This window comes from Gigantopelta aegis, chromosome 2 (assembly GCF_016097555.1).
Source record: "Gigantopelta aegis isolate Gae_Host chromosome 2, Gae_host_genome, whole genome shotgun sequence".
Taxonomy (NCBI): Eukaryota; Metazoa; Mollusca; class Gastropoda; order Neomphalida; family Peltospiridae; genus Gigantopelta; species Gigantopelta aegis.
Window position 1 is genome coordinate 27,979,839 of NC_054700.1, and position 21,752 is coordinate 28,001,590.

Sequence of the window (21,752 nt, forward strand, 5' to 3'; positions counted from 1 at the left end):
CTCCTGCTTAAAAAGAAGCAGCAAATCTTTTATATGCACATTCCCACATACAAGACTGTCCATACCATAGGTTTTGGTGTACCAGTCGCAGGGCACAAGTTGGAACTTACTTAGTATCATGTTACTCATGGCAAAATAATATTTATCGACTAGCCATGCTTAATATCACCGAATTCTAATTTATTTCTGACAAAATCGATTGACCATTGACGATGAAACGGCTTCTATTTCTGCACTGAACGAGGAAGCTCTCTCAAATGCTAAAATGATGTGTGGATGAAGTATTTCTTTATAGGACCGCACAGGACACGTCAACCATTTACATTGGGGGTTTTTAAATACCGCAATTCGTCATGGATACGTTTTCTCACAAACGAGACAGACATTGCTGCCACAGACTGGGGACGTGAAAGTGAATACATTAGTAGCAGTTTTCGTGAGAAGGATGACGGCGTATTTGGTTCTGGTAATGTTTATGATGTATGGTGGTATTGGCGCAGTGTTTGCAGGTAAGTTACTGAAAGACAATAATATATGTCAGTTTTAAAATTACAACAACAATAAAAACCTTGCTATCTGATTGCAAACTGCTGCATAAATGTAATTATCAGCGATGGTCCACTGGCAGTTTTATTTAAAATTATTATCTGTACATAATAAGTAACTCTATATTTACTATAGTATACAATTAAAAAAATTATTCACTCACTCGGAAAAACAGAAGACATATTTATATTTCTTTTTACGAAAGCGTTATCCTTTTTTTTACGTTGACTATGCTTCTTACATGATTTATATAAACAAATTGTATATAATTGTGTGGTCTCGTTGTAAACTGTAATATCAACAAGTGAAAAAACAGGAAGTTTATGCTTGCGCTGACCTAGCTTCATCAGAAAATTATTCCGTTTGACTAACCCAGATTGTAAGAAGAGGGGAAAGATCGATATAAGCAGATACGACCTAAACTCGATATGAGTTCTACTTCGAGAAAAGCATCTGGTTGATTGCCATCAATAACGTGAAGCTTATTAGATTATTCTGATGCCGATGTTCTCTGTTTGAACACAAATCCATATAAGTGAATTTCACTGGTATTTCTAATACAAAAACTCTTCACAGTCGTCAGGAGACGTCAACAACTGGAGGGACGAATTATTATATATCCATCCTTCAACAGAAGGGCCGATGTAAAGTGGGGGGTAGTGCCCCCTCCTCCCCCCCCCCCCCCCTCCCGCGGTTCCGAATTCTGTGCTCAAAATGTGCAATTTATAGCTACAACCAGTATGTCGGTTAATCCTATCTACATTACAAGTCAAGTCGCAAGGCTTATAAGGCAAAACAATAAAAGCATTCAGAAGGCTATTAGACCTCTTTGGTGGGAACAACATCATGACTGTATTCAATTCAATTAATTTACGTTTATTGTATCGTACACTTATTGGTATATCAAAGGCCATGGTATGTACCACTCTGAGATGGTGCATATAAAAGATCACTTGCTGCTAATAAAAAATAGTAGCCCATGAAGTGGCGACAGCGGGTTTCCTCTCTCAATACCTCTGTGGTCCTTAACCTTATGTCTGACGCCATATAACCGTAACTAAAATGTGTTGAGTGCGTCGTTAAATAAAACATTTCTTTCTTTCGTACACTTATTGGGTCAGCATACAATATAAAACAAATGTAACTAGGTACATACAGCCTACAATGGCCAACACATTTAGGTGTTTGCGCAATGATAAATACTCTAGGGCAATTCTACTTTTAATACCAGTGTTCTTAGCTACGAGTTTGGATCTATTAAAAAAAATTCTGGTCAAGATACTATTTTGTAAAACTATATTTGGTATATGCTAGGCACAATGAAAAGTGTTTGTATGCTAGTATAGTGAATTAGGAAGGATCCCTTTACAGATTTCAAGAACATTTTAAATTTACAAATATTGGATAAAGCTTCAACATTCTAACAATTGTATCTAAAGAGCTCTCTTTGTGGTAAACTGTTGAGTCATTTTAAACATCTCAACATTTCTTGATTGTTGAAATTTGAGTTTCCAAGTAAAAGTGTGTTGTAGTTTAGATAGACATTGTCTACGTTGTCTGTCATCGATTGGATATTTGAATAAGAAATGTTTAGAATTCTCAATAGGATGGCCACAGGCACAGAATGGATTGTCTGAGAAAAAACGTGTAAGTTTTTGTCCGTTAAGGTCGCTAATACGTGGGCGAAGACAGTAATATTTCAGATCGCCTCTCACACGTGTAGAAATATGATGGAATTTTAATGTTATTTGAATTCAAATGCTTTTAAAGGAACTTAAGAATAGAGAATTTCTAGTATTGATCGATAGTTTGTTCCATAATGTAACTCTTGAAGGGAAGAAGGAATCGAGAAAATTATTTTATTCGACTTCTATATCCGTGTAAGTGATCCGCATCACGCAATAGACATAATACCGTTACAGAGTCGATACATCATACATAATTAAGATCAAACCACCTTGGTGGATCCATTCAACTGATTGGGTTTCCTCGTTCAAACTAGTGCACCACAACTGGTCACAGGCCGTGGTATTTGCTTTCCTGTCTGTAGGGAAAGATCATTTTAAAAAAATCCTTTACTGCTAATGGAACAATGTAGCGGGTTTCCTATGATGACTATGTGTCAGAGTTACCAAATGTTTGGCATCCAATAGCAGGTGATTAATTAATAAATGCGCTCTAGTGGTGTCGTTAAACAAAATAACCTTTGTTTCATACATAATCTGTGGTATTTTCTTCTCTCTGATAAAGGTACGAAACACGAACAGCACCACAAATTGTGCTAAGAACATCTAGGTAAATATGTTCAAGGTGCTGTGATAGATACAATGTACAATTATCCCAAATTATATCAGCGTGGTCAAAGAGAACCCAGAGGACTTATCTATACTGAGTCTTCCCCACGAGCGAAATATTATCTTGAAATACAATACACACAATTTCTTACACACCTGTTGGTGAGAACACCATACATAATTTTTGATAACACATACACGTACGTGTGTTAACAATTTCAAAACATACGACTGGCTGCTCCTAAGTGATGACCAGGGGCCTAATTCTCAAAGGTCTCTTAGGCTCTGCTAGACAACAAAGCATCCTCTTTGTAAGTCTTTTAACATTGCTCTGCGAGATCGCAAAGTTGCGAGAGTTTAGTGAATTAGGCCCCAGGTCACCAACGCCATACGTCCAATCAAAAACAGGACGGTGGAAATCGATTACACTGTGGCGTATAATTAACCTGGCAATCATGTGTCTGTGACACGTAAGTCAGCTACAGTGCAAAGGTTTGTAAATATTATTTTAGTCGATAAAGATGTTAAATATTGCCTAAAACCTGGTTTTTGAGGATATGTAAAAAATAGAATAATACGTTTGTGTCCGTTAGATACCAGTTATCTCACAACTCGTTGTTTAAAAACGTAGCAAACTCGCTTTCACTCGTTAAAATACATTTTAAAACAACTCGTTGTAAGATAAATGGTATCTAACGGACGCGTATTATTCTCTATTTATCACATAACTACTTCCATCTGGTGAAACCGAAAGTTTTGTTCCCGCTTTATAGTGCTACGCAGTGTCGTCTCTTACATCGACAGAATACTAGATACACATAACAGAATCATATAAAATAGACAATATACTCACAACATACACACAAAATATGTGAAATACACGAATAGGTTAATTAATTATTATTTTTAAATAATTTGATTAAGAATAGACACACTATATGACAGAGCCGGATTTAAGAAATGAGGAAGTTAACCACTTAAAAGCAGTAAGGATGGCGAAAGCAATGTACGTTATTGTTAAAGCTTCAGTCACACATTCAGGATTTTTACTGCCGTCCTTGATAGGACCATTCCCGATTAAAATTTGTCAAAAGTCTGATCAAGATCCTGTGATTCGTGGCGGGAAATCACGACAACAATCAGATATTGTTCAGGAAGCCGTTTCCAGCCGAATTCGTCCCGATTCTCCAGTTCTCAATCCGATTCTGATCCGATTTGTATCTTTCGCATGGTAAAAAACTACCAAATCTGTAGGACATTCCAGATCATTGAGGATAGTAATCCGACTTTTTCACTTTTCGTGTCGTAGCGCTGTCTGATCTCAAACGGGAGCCATAATCGGCACTGTGTGAACGCCGCATTAAATGGGAGCCTGATTTAGCTCAGTCGGACCCATTCATTTATCTTACAGAAAGCTCCTCCACCTCAGTGTGAGCATTGTCAGTGTCTTCTGACTGTCCGACACATTGTGGTGGAGTGTAAGCAGTTGTCAGCAACTCGAAAAGATTTATTTGGACAAAGAAATGTGATGGAATCATTTCGATTCCATCCAGAACTTTTATTGCAGTTTTTACGCGATACTGAATTTTATTCTAAATTTTAATTATATCTATCTGTGATATTTGTATTTGTACACAGTCCTTTACACTGTGTTTTTATTTAACTGTTGAATTTTTATATTGATGTTGATCATCACTTTGTTTTTACCATTACCATAGTTTGACACCCAATAGCCGATGTATTTTTCGTGCTGGGGTGTCGTTAAACATTCATTCATTCATTTAGCTCAGTCGGTTGAGTGCTCGCCTGAAGTGCTTCCGTCGCAGAATTCAACCACCCCAGTAGATCCATTCAACTGATTGGTTTTTTCTCGTTCCAACCAGTGCACCACAACTGATCAAAGGCCGTGGTATGCGCTTTCCTGTCTGTGGCAAAGTGCATATAAAAGATCCCTTGCTGCATTAGGAAAAATGTAGCGGGTTTCCTCTGATGACTACGAGTCAGAATTACCAAATGTTTGACATCCAATAGCCGATGATTAAGTAATTAATGTGCTCCAGTGGTGTTGTTAAACAAAACAAACTTTTTATTGTTTAAAAGACAGGTAAAACGATTTTACGAAATCTGTTGGTTCTTCCTTTGGAAACATTACATCTCCGACCAATAGGCCCACCGACGGGGGTCGATTCTAGACCAATCGCGCATCAGTGAAGCGCTTTATCAACGTCCCGCCCTAACTTACAGAAAACATCATTTCTTCATTCTTCTTTGGTTTGCCTTTGCCTTTGCTCTCACTACTTTCGTCTACTCTGCTCTCGTCAGTCGTTTCATAATTTATGTATTATTGCTTTTATTGTTTCATAGTTTATATAATATTGCTTTTATTGTTTCATAGTTTATATATTATTGCATTTATTGTTTCATTGTTTATATATTATTGCTTTTATTATTTCATAGTTTGTATAGTATTGCTTTTGTCACTTCATAGTTTATATAGTACTGCTTTTGTCGCTTCATATTTATGTATTATTACTTTTGTTGTTTCATAATTTATGTATTATTGCTTTTGTTGCTTCATATATTATTGCATTGTTTTTGTCATTTCATTTGTTATGTTCTGACAACTATTGACAGATATATAAACTAGATGAAGAATGATAAATGAAATTACAATCTTATGTAAGATTTGCTTTTTTACATTTCAGAACTGACTTCAGATGTTCGGTGGACAGACGAACAGAAACTGTTGTATTATTTGCGTAGAAACTACGACTCTGCAGTCAGACCGGTGTTTAATGCCTCACACCCAATTGTTGTCAGACTTGGGATCACACTGGCTCAAGTACTCGATGTGGTAAGATCAATCGGATATTCTACGAAAATATAAAAAATGTGGCCCGATTTTTGTGAAGAATCCTGGCGTATTATTCACACGCGTTTTGTGAAAAATGAGGTCCAACATAGCTAATAAAACACTTTTTTTTTAAAAGAAATTAAATTGTGATTCGATTATATTTTGAGTTTCAAACTCATACTAGAAACTATCTAAAATAAACTATGATCAACCACACCAAAGGTATTTAAAAAATAATATCCTTTGCTAAGTGAGAAAATTTAACGGGTTTCCTCTCTGAGACTATTATGTCAAAATTACCAAATGTTTGACATCCAATAGCCGATAATTAATAAACGAATGTGCTCTAGTGGTGTCGTTATACAAAACAAACTTCAGCCAATGTTGGTTCCACACCAAACACCTAAAACGCATTGATGCGCTTGAATACGGTTACTTCCAGTTGTTGCTACACCAAATTCGGTTACGAAGCGTTTTGAACCCATTCCAGTTCAGTTCGCTTCTTTTTATAAAGCGCCACGTCCACAAGCTCTTGACACAGATTCCAGAGATCGATAGACCCTATCATACATGAATACAATTCTAAATTGTTGTATATTGGTAAAATTGAGATATTTTCACAATATTTGGCTTATGCAATCTTTATACATGACACTTTTATTGTAATTTAACGAGTATTTACATATACCAAAAATTTCGATCCCTACTATATAAGGTACAAGGTACTTCACTCGCCATTTTGGTGCGGTTTAATTTTTTCTTAATTTTTTTTTTTTTTACGAAATAGTCTATTATCTGCTGAAACAATGAATGGCGAGAAATGCAAAATACCAAAGTAGAACATGCAGCATACTTATACATTCTTCTATATTTTCTCCCTTGTTGTTAGTCAAAACGTTAAACAAGTGCATATAAAAGTTCCTTTGCAGTTGGTCAAAACGTTAAATAAGTGCATATAAAAGTTCCCTTGCAGTTGGTCAAAACGTTAAATAAGTGCATATAAAAGTTCCCTTGCAGTTGGTCAAAACGTTAAATAAGTGCATATAAAAGTTCCCTTGCAGTTGGTCAAAACGTTAAATAAGTGCAGGCTGTAATCTGATAAGTGGCGCTTGAGACTAACCCATCGATGATGAATGTTTGTTACTACAGATGAATAAAAGATGAACATTTCAAATTCTAGCAAGTTATAACACATAAAACAAACACGGCAAATGCGATAATGTAGTTTATTTATCATAAAATGGTCAAATAAAAAAGAATCTTTGTCAGCCATCTTTGTTCGTGTAAAATAATAGTTACTGAATGGATGAGAGAAGAAGACTCCCACCATATGCAGTCATGTGGGATAGACTAAAGTATACCCTGAGTGGTGAACATTTCGACCTTGGGATTCAACCACCTCGTGTGTATTTTTCTACCCCACAGGACAGCATATGATGGAGTCTTACAATCTGGCATAGCTAAAGATAGAATAAATATTTTTGACGGCGGCGACTGTGCAACGTGTGCCATGTTTTGTTTTGTGTTAACTCTGTTTATCCTGCAATCACTATGTTATATATATATATATATATATATATATATATATATATATATATATATATATATATATATATATATATATATTGTCACTGGCTACAAATATAGCAATTTGGGACGTAACTACTTTTACACTAGTTATAATCAGCAAAGAAATGCTATATTGTTCAAAGTTACCTTCTTTTTAGCATTGAATAATTTGATTTTTAAAAAAGTTTTCAAGACAGAATCCAGTTTGGGCTTCTTACAAATATTAAGACGACCAGAAACACATTGAATATACAGACACTGATCTTCTAAACAAAAAAATATATTTAATATGTAAGTTTAATCGTAGAACTATTTTATTAGTCGAAAACCTCTTACAATGCAGCAAAATCAGGAATGTCCCTTTAATCTTAATATTCCAGTAAATATGTGCTTTATTGTATTCAGTTTTATTAAACCTTTTGGCTTTTGCCTGGAATGAAAAGAGTGCTAAGAAGTGGAAGAATATCTCATTTTATGTTGTTATTGTGCCATTAGCGGAGAATACTCTAGTTGACCGTAAAAATCGAATCCGTTTAGCGTTGACTCTATTTTGTTCACATCGCTGAGAGACGAACGATCGTTGGAAAATCTTATGACGTGAATTTTAAAAGGTTAGTCAGACCAGTAATCGCGAGATGAATAATGTAACTGATCAATAATGATTCTTCTCGATCAATTGCCAGTCATACCACTTTTCCTAATAATCTCATTAACCCTCTTACCACCCCAATGAGTGGGGTTTTTCTGGAAATGAAAGCAGTTTATATCGACTGTCTTAAAGGCAATTGGTTTCGTTTACAACATTGCATGACATACGTGTCTAAAACGTAGTCAATGATTTCATCTTGTCAAGTGAAATCTATTTCTGAGTGTATACCTTTGTCCAACAATCCAAGATTATGGCACAAAAAATTGCTTAGATTAAAAGGCTTGTATGTATAGATTCAAAGTGGAGATCTCTTATTTTTGGTGAATGAATGAATGAATAAATGAATGAATGAATGTTTAACGACACCCCAGCACGAAAAATACATCGGCTATTGGGTGTCAAACTATGGTAATGCAAATAAATAAAATGATGATCAACATCATTATAACAATTCAAGACTTAAACAAAAACAGTGTAAAGAACTGTGTAAAAACACAAATATCACAGAATTTTACGGATACTGAATTTTACTAAAAACTTCAATTTTGTGCTGTATTGGCCATTCTCAAAGAGAATGTTACACCCCTGCACCACGGTGAGGTTACAGCACACGCAGGGGTATTTTTGGTGAAGTCAATATGTTAGAAAATATTATGGAATTTGATTCAAAATATATAGAAGAAAATCTTTTACCAACCATAAAAAATAATTTTTGGAGAGATACTCTTTTATCTTGGTGCATCTATCTTAAAAAATGTAAAAATTAAATTGTTAGTGAAAATGATGTCCAGTCTCAATATATATTCTTTAATGATGACATTAAAGTAAATAATAAATCAGTGTTTTATGACAGTTGGCACAAGATAAGAATTAGATTTATAAATGATTTATTAGATGACAGTGGATTATTTATTACATTCCCACAATTTAAAAACATTTATAATCTTGATTTCAACTTTTTAAAATACCATGGTCTTTTAAGTGCAGTGAAGCAGTATTGCAATACATTTAAAATAAAATAAATTAAAAGAAAGTTGCAAAATCCAATTTTTCCCTATAATAATTCGAATCTTAAGATAAGTTGTAAAGGCAGTAAACATTTTTACAATATTTTATTGGATTCGAGATTTTTTAAATATAAATTTAATTTAAAATGGGAAAAAGAATTAAATTTCAAATATGATGATGATGATTGGAAAACGGTAAATACAATACCTTTTCGCTGCACAGATAGTACAGAATTAAGATGGTTTCAATACAAGATTATTCATAGGATATTGCCTACAAATAAGTTTTTACATAACATAAGATATATTGATTCACCTCTTTGTTCCTTCTGTAAACATGAAATATCAACACCAATACACCTATTTTGGGAATGTAAAGACGTTAGGCATATTTGGGAACAATTTTCTCTTTTTTTTCTTCTGTATTTTGAATACTGTTTTTAGGACTGTTTAAGGACAGGACTAGTATTGATATTGTTATTAGTATTTTGTGTATACATTTCACATTCATATATTTATTCATAAACATTGGATCTGTTATGTAAAGTTATTGTATTAACTGTATGATTATGAATTTTAAAAACCCCAGTTAAATAAAATAAAAAAAACCCCAAACAATCCAAGATAAACAATTTTCAAATCTTTTTTGGAGACGAATAAATAATTACGATCATTCGAGGAGTTTCGACACTGACGAATTACCTTGATATAGGTCTAAATTTAGGGGCAGATTCAGGATTTTGAAGGGGGGGGGGGGGTGGGCACAAAATTCTAAAAAGGGCAATTTTGAGTTTACCGAAGACAAATGAGCCGAGCTCCTAAAGGAAGGTGGATCTGTTGGAATACCCATGCACGCACGCGCGCACGCACGCACGTTGGTAGGTACGTACGCATGCAAGCACATCCTTCTGAATTTTGTCTATCCTGTTTATAATGCATCTCATTACTCCACGGTTGTGAGACACCTAATAGCCGATGTGCTGGAGTGTCGGTAAACATTCATTCATTCATTCATTCATCCATTCACTCATTCATTCATTCATTCATTCATTCACTCACTCACTCATGTACTCTTTCACTGATTCATTCATTCACTCTCATTCATTCATTCATTTATTCATTCACTCATTCATTCATTCATTCATTCATTCATTTATTCATTCATTCATTCATTTATTCATTCATTCATTCATTCATTCATTCATTCATTCATTCATTTATTTATTCATTCACTCATTCATTCCATAGGAGTGACTTGTGTAATTTGTATCGTTTTTATTTTTATTGTTGTATGTTGTCTTAACATGTAAAAAGAAGTGAGTTGCAAATGAAACATGTCTGTATTGTATTATTGTCTGGGTAGTGGTATTTAAACTCTGAAACCAATCCACAGATTATGAACCAAGTATCGATGGTGTTGACCGTCTTGTACTAAAGTACTTATCTTCTGTATTTGCAGGATGAAAAGAATCAAATCATCACACTAAGTGTTTGGCTAGATCAGGTAAGTTAAAGTGACATTCCTGAGTTTACTGCAATGTTTAAGATGTTATCGACTTACAAACACTTTTTAACGATTATAATTACATATCAAATATATTTTTTTTGCATAAAATATTTGTGGCTATATATTAAACGTGTTTCTGATCGTTCTAATATTTGTACTAGGTTAAATTTCATTTTGTTTCCAAAAATATAATTGTTTCATACGTAGGAAATTATTTGAAGAAAAAATCCTGTTTGGGCTTCTTACAAATATTAAGACGACCAGAAACACATTGAATATACAGACATTGATATTCTAAACCAGAAAATATATTTAATATGTAAGTTTAATCGTATAAATATTTTATTAGTCGGAAACATCTTACAATGCAGCAAACTCAGAGATGTTCCTTTAAGATTAACGATATTTGTAACAGAAATTTCACAGTTATTTAATGTAGTACTTTATATCTAAAACGTATGACGCAAACATTATGTGTGTACGTACGTACATAGGTAGCACTAAACTAAATAATTTTCGGTTGGATCAAAGTGCACCGAACTTTTGATAGAGAAATTAACACCACAAGTCCTGTGATTGGTTATAAATGTGAGTGTGTTGGTTGTAAAAAACATTAGTTTCATCCGGGCTAGTACCAGTGTGTCAAGTAGCCTTGTGCTTGGAACATGTATGGAGTACCTGTAAAAAAGGTGCTCAAATTGTTTGCGAAACTAGGGGTGTTGTAAAAACATCTGGTTATACCGAAAATGAGCTATGAAAGGTACCATTTTTTGCAGTTAATACCTTCAGGAAGGGGTTGTAGTACTGATATATATATGGGTCATAGTTGATATATATGGGTCATATATTGCATATAGTGTTTTTAAAAACAAACGTTAACATGGTCGCCTGTGGGATTTTATTTGGTATAGTCATATCTAAACAGAACCACCACATGTTACATAAGGGGAACATGCTTTGTAATTAATGTATTTCTTTGCTATTTATTTTCTTTCGTATTATACATTAAATTATCCTACGTGCATCTGATATCGATTGAATGATATTTAACTGGCTGTTATTCGATGGTGACCCGGACGATAAAGTCATACCATTCACGGAAATAAACATTACCGAAATGTATTACTCTGTGACGCGCAAGTTAAAGGCATACTGTCACGCATTTAAGGACATTATTTCTCTAAAAATTGATAATAAATATAATAAATAAAAATTACATTAATTGTTGGAAACCAAATCTAGCTATTGCATCACCTTATCTGAACTATGATGGAGGAAATCCATGTCATCCCTCTCGGCAATTTTAGTTTTTGAAATTATGGACCATTGCCATAATTCAATTATTTTTACAAAATGTCATTAATAAATGGAGTATGGTGGTTATGAAGATGGTTGAATAAAGTACATTTAGGGACAGATCAAATTATTTTTGTTCAGGTAATACTGTGTTAGACCATTAAATAGGTCAGTGGTCTGTGACAATAAGCCTGCTAGCGCAAGCGTAGTCAGTACGTTTTAATTGGAAAACGACATTTACATTTTGTAAGGATATGTACAGAATACTACTCTCGTGCCCCTTAGATACAATTTTATCATAGTACTAATTGTGTAACAACACACCCAACCCATTTTCTCTCGTTAGATACGTTTTGAACAACTCGTTGTAAGATAAATGGTATCTTAACAGATACGAATGCAGTATTCTCTCTATATATGTATAGTAGATTTTTAATATTTAACAAAGCGGCAGCACACACAAACAAAATTTTCCAAATATTTTTCTTCCAGGAATGGTACGACGAAAAGCTTACGTGGAACAAATCCCTATTTGCGAATATAACAATACTGAGAATACCGTGCGACTTAGTATGGCTTCCAGACATTATATTGTACAACAGGTTGGTTTGTCTAAAATTTACAGTTACGTTTGACCATTAAAAATACATTCTAGATTTTCATCCACGTTTAGTTTGTTATTTTTCAGTTAGCAAAAAACCTGGGTTTTTGCTCGATATCCAATATTTGGGTCCTTCTTTGAAAATGATACCCTGGAAGTGTAAGCTAGGCACTAGACCAGTAGCCGGTGCTAAACGACTTTTAGTTTTACACTACTTCGGTATGATCGCTACCCTCAGTTTGTTTCAGAAAGTTTGTTTGTTTGTTTGTTTTGGTTTAACGACACCACTAGAGCACATTGATTAATTAATCTTCGGCTATTGGATATCAAACATTTGGTAATTCTGACTCGTAGTCATCAGAGGAAACCCGCTACATTTGTCCTAATGCAGCAAGGGATCTTTTATATGCACATTCCCCACAGACAGGAAAGCACATACCATGGCCTTTGTCTAGTTGAGCTGCACTGGTTGGAACGAGAAAAACCCAACCAGCTGAATTGATCCACCAATGTGGTTCGATCCTGCGACGCAAGCACCTCAAGCGAGCACTCAACCGACTGAGCTAAATCCCCCGATCCCGCCCACCCTCAATTAGTAGTCAGAATAAAATGTTTTGGTGAAACAATATATTTTTACATTATTAATCCCCTACCGGTCCATCTGAAATAGACTAAAGGTTTCATCTACGTCTTACTGTCTGTCTGTCTGTCTGTCCTTCCGTTTATGGTGTACTGTTACTGTTTCATTGCGATTTACCCATTTGTGACACAAGGTAAGATTGAACTTGGGAGACACGAAATTTAGTTTTCTGGACTTTCTTTTTTCTTTTGCAATGCACAAGAAATTCAGTTGAACGTTTGTGTATAGCTTTAGCGTGTTACATTACAGATCACGTTTGACGTTCATGGCAAGTCACCCATTTTTCCACAGTTATGGCCCTTGAACGTACGAGATGTGAGAATTTGTTTCCGGACTTTTTTTGTTTTGCAATGCCTGAAGATATTCAGACGAAATTTTGTACATATCTTTATCATTTACTATTAAAGATCAAGTTTAACTTTCATGACGATTTACCCATTTTCACAGAGTTATGGTCCTTGTATTTAAGACATACGAAAATTTGTTGGGCCTGATTGAGAATGTTTATTGCACTAGCAGTACTTTCAGAATAATTATTAAAATGACAATTTACTTACACTTCCTTGCTAAGAATAGGAATATATCTATGGCCAAAATAAATTTGACATAATTCCGCAAAAGGTAATTCTAAACATATTTAACTGTATAATGTTTTATATTAAAAACATATTACGCTAAGATAGTGTATTATAAACAGGTCAAAACCAGAATGGGTGTTTATGTTGTTGGGGAGAGGGGGGAGGGAGTGGGGCAAACGGAAGTCTTGCTAGGGCGAAAAACTCGTGATAGTTTCTTTAAGAGGTTCATTGACGTAGGTCACCATACTAAGTGAAATACATGTATAACATTTTTTTTTTAAACTACTTAACACATACGGTTATTTTTGTTGCAGTAGTACTATTAGTTTAAACAGATATATTTTTCATATGCAACACGCTGGCACTGAAACACATCCAAAGTATTGATCTAAGTAAGAAGGTGTTGCACATATGGCATGATTATAAGTACTGTCTTCTCATTCATTTTTTATAAGCCATTTTCGACCGGATTATAACTCTCGTTATGCTATTATAATCAGTACACAGTTCTTCGGTTGATAGGGAAAATCATTTTCAATTTGCTATTGGACTATAAAGCATTCTAATCATGATTTATTGCTTTTGTCAAGTAATCAAAGAGACTTTTCTGCCTTTCCGGATTTCATCAAATTCTCGGACAGTATTTTTAAAGGCATATTTTCACAGACCACTGACCTATTTAATCGTCTAACAAAATATTACCTAAACAAAAATAATTTGATTTGTCAATAAATGCACGTTATTCAACCATCTTCATAACCACCATATTCCATTTATTAATGATATATTTTTTAAATAATTGAATTATGGCAATGGTCCATAATTAAAAAACTAAAATTGCCGAGAGCGTTGACATGGATTTCATTCCATCAGGGTTCAGTTAAGGTGATGCAATAGCTAGATTTGGTTTCCAACAATTAATGTAATTTTTATTTATTATCCATTTTTAGAAAAATAAGGTCCTTATAAATCCGTGACAGTATGCCTTTAATATTCGATGACTTGTAAAGATATTCGCTGTTATATGTTATAATTATTATAATATCAGTTTAACTTTAACGCTAGATGTTCATCCAACGTGTTGGGTTTATTTTTTCAAAATGTGGGCCAGTTCTTTTAATTTCATATTTTCAGGACATTAGAAATGAGGCCTTCTTTGTAAATTCTACATTTTTTATCTTCAAACACTTAGCCAGTTGAATACAAAATTAAATAGTCAGTAATTTTGAAGCCCTAAAATCGTCCCGGGATACATATAAAACATATAAGGAAAAAAGTTTATTTGGACAGACCTTCAAAAATATTTCTAAAATTTTCTATAATAATTAGAAAAATATTTAGGACGAAAATAGGGACATCGGAGGAAATGACCATTATTTTAATATTATTTGCCATTAACTATAACAACCAAATTTCTTGAAAACACTAATGTAACTAAAGTACAGATCTTAAAGGGACATACCCTAGTTTCAGCCCATGAAAATTCACACTAAGTTTGGTTAATCTACAAATCTGCAACATATTTGGATAAAGTTACAGTTGTGTGAAACATGAGTCTGTGACTTTGAAATGGTGAAATATCCTATAAAACGAGACTAAAAGTCGACTCCATAACTGTTACTTCCCAGACGCACGTGCGTTTTAAAAAGTATTAGAAATGCATTTTGTGATATTAAAAACACCAGGATGACCAAAAACACTTCGAATGTACGGAAATGTATAATCTAGCCAATAAAATCTAAGTAAAATATGATTTCAGTTATCAAAAAACGGCTCTAATAGTCAAAAATATTCCTTAGCGTTTAAAAACTAGGGTATGTCCCTTTAAAAGTGGTGTTTATGTTCATGTAAGTATGAATTTATCTTGCTACATTATTCGATTCGTTGAAGCACCACGGCGTGCATATTAATATATGTGATCTTGTTAAAATACTCATTAGAGAAATAAAAATATTTAAAAAAAACATACTTGAATTGACTTTGGTTATGTCAAGATTTCATTGGGAATATCAAGTCTTCAAATGTTTATTTTACGTCAACCTGAACTTGTACTAAATATTATCCTGAAAACCCCCCACCCCAGCAACTGTAGTGTGTTCTGGTCTAGTAGCTATCTCACACTTTCAGGTATCATTTTCAAAGAAAGATTAATATGCACGATAGCTCATTAGCTAAACATACCACGTTTACGCTACTTACAGATATTTCAGACAGTGGGCGATATTTAGTTCCATTGAAAAAGGTGCCCATATTCTTTATTTTCCTTTTTGGAATCCGAACTGATTTGGATGTTAGCTCATACAATACTGAAAGATTGCCAAACTCCCATAATGATGGTGTTAAAACGGGATTTATTCCTACATCTAGAACTGAACGAAATGTAATGCCTGCCTACTGGACTCCAATTAGGTGCTTCCCGTTTAGGGACCTATCCAAGTAATGAATGGTAATATTTGAAACTCTAGGTGGCGAACTTGTTATTACGTTTTAGTAGAATGACTCTATGGGAGCTACTCTCTTCTTTTAAAGGAACATTCCTGAGTTTGCTACACTTTTTAAGATGTTATCGACTAACAGAGACTTTTTAACGATTGTAATTACGTATCAAATATAGTTTTCTGCATAAAATATTAGTGGCTGTATATTAAACGTGTTTCTGATCGTTCTAATATTTGCACGAGGTTAAATTTTATCTTATTTCCTAAAATATTGTTTTTTTCGTACGTACGAAATTATTTGAAGACAAAATCCAGTTTTGGCTTCTTACAAATATTAAGACGACCAGAAACACATTGAATATACAGACACTGATATTCTAAACAAGAAAATATATTTAATATGCAAGTTTAATCATAGAAATATTTTATTAGTCGAAAACCTCTTACAATGCAGCAAACTCAGGAATGTCCCTTTAAGATAAACAGTGTCATATAGATTCAATGTGTTTGTATGCTTGTGTATGGCCGCCATTTTGGTTTTACAGACTGCTGTAGTCTTGGTACGAGATAACTCTATTTGATTAATTCCACTACAGAGGGAGCAACAAGAAACTAATCAGAATTATCTCACATTGCACGACTATACCAGTTCATAAAACCAAATTGGCGACCATAACGCTGTAAGCGTCGTTTTCTTACTGTGATAAGTATTACAGATTTATTTATTTATGAACCGAATATTATTTTAATTGCACACAAAAATGGTTGGGTTTTTTCACAGAACACTTTTACTTTTCTCCTTACATCAAACCAACATTATTTACAAGAAAAACACATTTCTACAGGAGGATGGGACGGACTATAGTATGCTAGCTAGAAAGCAGTTTCACCTTTCAAGAAATACCAAAATTAGCTGGTAATATGGTTGTTGCCACTTGACCCGCAACATGAGGCGCCTGCTTCTTTTAACATTGCAAAACATAACAGTCAAATCGGTTCTGACTCTAAAAAAGTGAAATAAAGGGGGCACTGTTTTCAAAGGAGTAATCATGTGTTCCATATAACTAATATTTCTCTTTATTTCCCAGTGTTGATAATCACCATAAAGGATACATGAGAAGCTTGGTCATGGTTCAAGAGAACGGGAACGTTTTCTGGCCACCAATAGTACGTATGCGAAGTTCGTGTAAGATGGATATAACCTATTTTCCCTTTGACGACCAAGTGTGTAAGCTTAAACTTGGATCCTGGGCGTACGACGGCTTTCAGTTGGATGTAGTAAAGAGAACAATGGAAGTGGACACTGAAAATTACGTGGACAATGGTGAATGGGTACTGATTGACACACAGGTTACGCGTAACGTCGTGTACTACGCCTGTTGTCCAGAGCCATTTCCAGACATTACATTCTACATCCATATTCGACGGCGCGTCTTGTACTATATGTTCAACGTCATAGTTCCGTGCGTTCTGCTTTCCAGTTTGTCGCTGACCGGATTCTTGTTACCCTCGGATTCAGGCGAGAAAGTCACTCTGGGACTCACTGTTCTGTTAGCATTCTCGGTCTTCATGCTTCTAGTGGCAGAAAATATGCCGCCAACATCAGAATATGTACCACTGATAGGTAAGCTGTGTAAAATAGTCATATACAGTTCCACACACACATACTTACATAAGCCACTCCTGTGATGAACGCTGTGCTATCGGAGCAGTATAGTCTAATAATATCCAGGTTCGGGGCTACATTAGATTATTTAGCTTAAGTAGGCAGTATAGTACTGTCAATCTAGTGAAAAAAAAGTAACATTAAAATGTAGGTAACGTACTTTGTCGTCAAACTATATTGTATGGACGTCCTGTCCACATCTAGGTTAAATGACTAAGGTTCAGGCACATGTCCAATTGCTGGTTGGACACCGCGAATTTCGATGATCCTAAAACAATTCCAAAGTTTAACAGAGGAAAACAGTGCTTATATTGGGTTTTAGTGGGGAACATATAATATCTTGCTCAACTTGATATTCTGTTGACGATTATTTTACTGATTAATGGAGGTGCCCTTTTTAAACGTTCCACCCTAGAAACAGCTTGCATCCGCCCTTGAAATTCGTAATTGACAAAACAATTAAGGTCTCGTTTTATCCACTCTGACACTGAGTCTCGTTAATTTGTACTTTTAGTCTTATCAAAAGTTATTCACGTCTACACATTTGAATTCCACTTTGTATCCAATGAAATAATAAGTATTTCATTTGTACTTATTTCGTTATGTAACACCAAATGATATATTTCATTAAAGCTATTTAGGAAACGTCCATTGGTAGGGGTGGTTTGTCTTATGCATGGACTTATTTTGTGTATATCTATTTTTGTAGAAGGAAAGATATGCTTGGGACTTACTACTACCACGACCCAGTATTCTACTGCACCTAACGCAACAGTCACTACCATTACTATTTCTACTATTACCACCGCCACTACCACTACAACTATCATTACCACTACTATTACCACAATCACAAGTATTGCTGTTGCACCTAACGCAACAATCACTATCATTACTATTACTACTACTACCACCACCGCCACTACTACTACAACTACCATTATCACTACTATTACAACAATCACAAGTATTGCTATTGCACCTAACGCAACCATTACTACCATTACTATTATTACTACCACCACCGTCACTACTACTACAACTACCATCATTACCACTACCATCATTACAACTACTACTATCACCACTACCACCACTACTATTGCCCTTGTCATCACCACAACTCCTACTTCAGCTACTACCACTACTAATACTACAAATTTTACCACTACTACTTCTACAATTACTACTACTACTACTACTACTACTACTACTACTAACTCTACTACTACTACTACTACTACTAATAATAATTATATTACTACTACTACTACTAATAATAATAATTCTACTCCTACCACTACTAGTACTACTATTACTACTACTATAACTGCTACTAATAATTCATCTACTACTACTACCACAACTACTACTACTGTCATTACTACTACTACTACTACCATCATTACTACTACTACTACTACTGATACTACTACTACTACTACTATCATTACTACTACTACTACTACTACTTCTACTACTACTACTACTATAACTACTACTGATAATTCTTCTACTACTACTAGTACTATCATTACTACTACTACTACTATCATTACTACTACTACTACTACTACTACTACTATTACTACTACTAATATAACTACTACTACTACTACTACATCTACTTTTACTTCTCCTACTACTATGTTGTTTATTTGCAGGTATCTACCTCACTGTTATCATGGCGATGAGCGCCATCTCTGTGGCCCTGGCGGTGTTCGTCCTCAGCTGTCACCACAGAGGTACGGTTGTGAAGCTGCCGCCCAGACCGGTCAGAATACTGGCGTCAGTTATAGGACGGCTGCTCTGCATGAAGCTGTTTTATATCGACACAAACCAGGCATCCGCACTGCCGAGTCATCTCATTGATTCGCACAGACTCACCACTGACGTTACCGAGATCGAAATCAGTGCGTTTATGTATTCCACGCCAACCTTCAAGAGTACTATTGAAGCGATGAAGGTGAATGGCAGTTTGCAGAAAGACACTGTGGTTCATCTGAGGACGATTATCGACGATTATCAGAAGAGTCAGTTTGATCGAAACGTTGTGCTACAATGGCGGGAAATCGCCCAGGTCATGGACAGGTGTTTTTTCGTTTTATTCCTCACCATCACTCTTGCTTCCAGTGTCGTCCTTCTCATAGTTCGTCCAATGACAAAGGCAACCAGAATAGCGGAGATGTGAGAATCACGCCAAACACGCGTTCGTAACTGCCAGAAGAAGATTAAAAAGAACATGAACAGGAACATGAACTATGTGGTAACACATGGACTCGTCTGGATAAGTGATTTTAGAAACAGTTTAAAGCAGATTGTTTTTCACATTTACCAATAAACCTTTCTAGGATTAAATAAATTTAGATTTTTTTTTACAACATTTTCATCGTGATTTTTTAATCATCTTTATTATTGGGTTTTTTTTTTTTAAATGACAATAATAATCGTAGTGTTACATAAATATGCCAGTACTGTATTGATACAATATTTGCAAAAATTAAAACTTGGTATATATTAAATTTATTTTTAATAAATATGTATGTAATTTGTATTAATTGATGTAATATCTTCGTAAAACAAAATGTTTTCGAAATTAGATTTAGATACGTAAATGTACATGTTGAATTTTAGTGTCCAGCTGACATTTAATTGTATCCAGTTGACATTTAATTGCTATAGATTATGTTCATAATATATATTTATATTTGAATATTGTTTACTTTAATCACTCATCTATTGGTTGTTAAGCGTGTTTGTCAAAAATACAGAACAGATTTACTGGTTCAGTGATTTAACTTTGAATACACACACGTGTTTGTTTTATGCGTGCGTGCATGCGTGCGTTTGTCTGTATGTGTGTGTGTGTGTGTGTGTGTGTGTGTGTGTGTGTGTGTGTGGTGTGCGTGTGTTCTTGTTTGTTTTGGAGTGGGTTTTTTATGGAGAATTAGTTCTGATTACTTGTTTTAAATATAATTTGCTTCACAATTCGCCTTTTCCCGAGGTCTAAAGAAGCATTACACACATATTCTAATATTTGACCAAGCCAAAATATTACACATAGCCCTGCGCATTACACATTACAATGTTTCAACAAACACGTCCAATCAGATGGAAACAATCTTCTAAACGGATGAGTAATTGGATCAGAAGTTTCAATTCTAAATTGTCAAATTTCATAATAACACAGTTCCTCAAATAAAATGTTCTTCTTTTACAACGCAGTATGATCACCGCGTGTTTAATGGGGGTCAAAGCTCATTTTACAACGCAGTATGATCACCGCGTGTTTAATGGGGGTCAAAGCTCATTTTACAACGCGGTATGATCACCGCGTGTTTAATGGGGTCAAAGCTCATTTTACAACGCAGTATGATCACCGCGTGTTTAATGGGGTCAAAGCTCATTTTACAACGCAGTATGATCACCGCGTGTGATAATGGGGTCAAAGCTCATTTCATTTTACAACGCAGTATATGATCACCGCGTGTTTAATGGGGTCAAAGCTCATTTTACAACGCAGTATGATCACCGCGTGTTTAATGGGGTCAAAGCTCATTTTACAACGCAGTATGATCACCGCGTGTTTAATGGGGTCAAAGCTCATTTTACAACGCAGTATGATCACCGCGTGTTCAATGGGGTCAGAGCTAATTTTACAACGCAGTATGATCACCGCGTGTTCAATGGGGTCAGAGCTAATTTTACAACGCAGTATGATCACCGCGTGTTCAATGGGGTCAGAGCTCATTTTACAACGCAGTATGATCACCGCGTGTTCAATGCGGTCAAAGCTCATTTTACAACGCAGTATGATCACCGCGTGTTCAATGGGGTCAGAGCTCATTTTACAACGCAGTATATGATCACCGCGTGTTTAATGGGGTCAGAGCTCATTTTACAACGCAGGATGATCACCGCGTGTTTAATGGGGTCAAAGCTCATTTTACAACGCAGTATGATCACCGCGTGTTTAATGGGGTCAAAGCTTATTTTACAACGCAGGATGATCACCGCGTGTTTAATGCGGTCAATGCTCACTTTACAACGCAGTATGATCACCGCATGTTTAATGGGATCAAAGCTTATTTTACAACGAAGTATGAT

General features: G+C 34.9%; 1 protein-coding gene across 1 annotated transcript; it reads left to right on the plus strand.

Moving 5' to 3' along the window:
• Positions 1 to 445: 445 nt before the first annotated feature.
• LOC121387978 (neuronal acetylcholine receptor subunit alpha-10-like) lies at positions 446 to 20,098 on the plus strand. Its single transcript, XM_041519167.1, has 6 exons — positions 446 to 509; positions 5,546 to 5,694; positions 10,379 to 10,423; positions 12,215 to 12,324; positions 17,068 to 17,603; positions 19,310 to 20,098. The coding sequence occupies exons 1-6, from the start codon at positions 446 to 448 to the stop codon at positions 19,834 to 19,836; spliced, it is 1,431 nt and encodes a 476-aa protein (XP_041375101.1). The 3' UTR covers positions 19,837 to 20,098.
• Positions 20,099 to 21,752: the final 1,654 nt, after the last annotated feature.

Bases quoted from the DNA above. Each gene is read 5' to 3' on its own strand.
- LOC121387978 (XM_041519167.1), top strand. From the start codon at position 446: ATGACGGCGTATTTGGTTCTGGTAATGTTTATGATGTATGGTGGTATT. The intron at 10,424-12,214 runs GTAAGTTAAAGT...TTTTTCTTCCAG, and splicing joins TAAGTGTTTGGCTAGATCAG to GAATGGTACGACGAAAAGCT. The intron at 12,325-17,067 runs GTTGGTTTGTCT...TTTATTTCCCAG, and splicing joins GACATTATATTGTACAACAG to TGTTGATAATCACCATAAAG.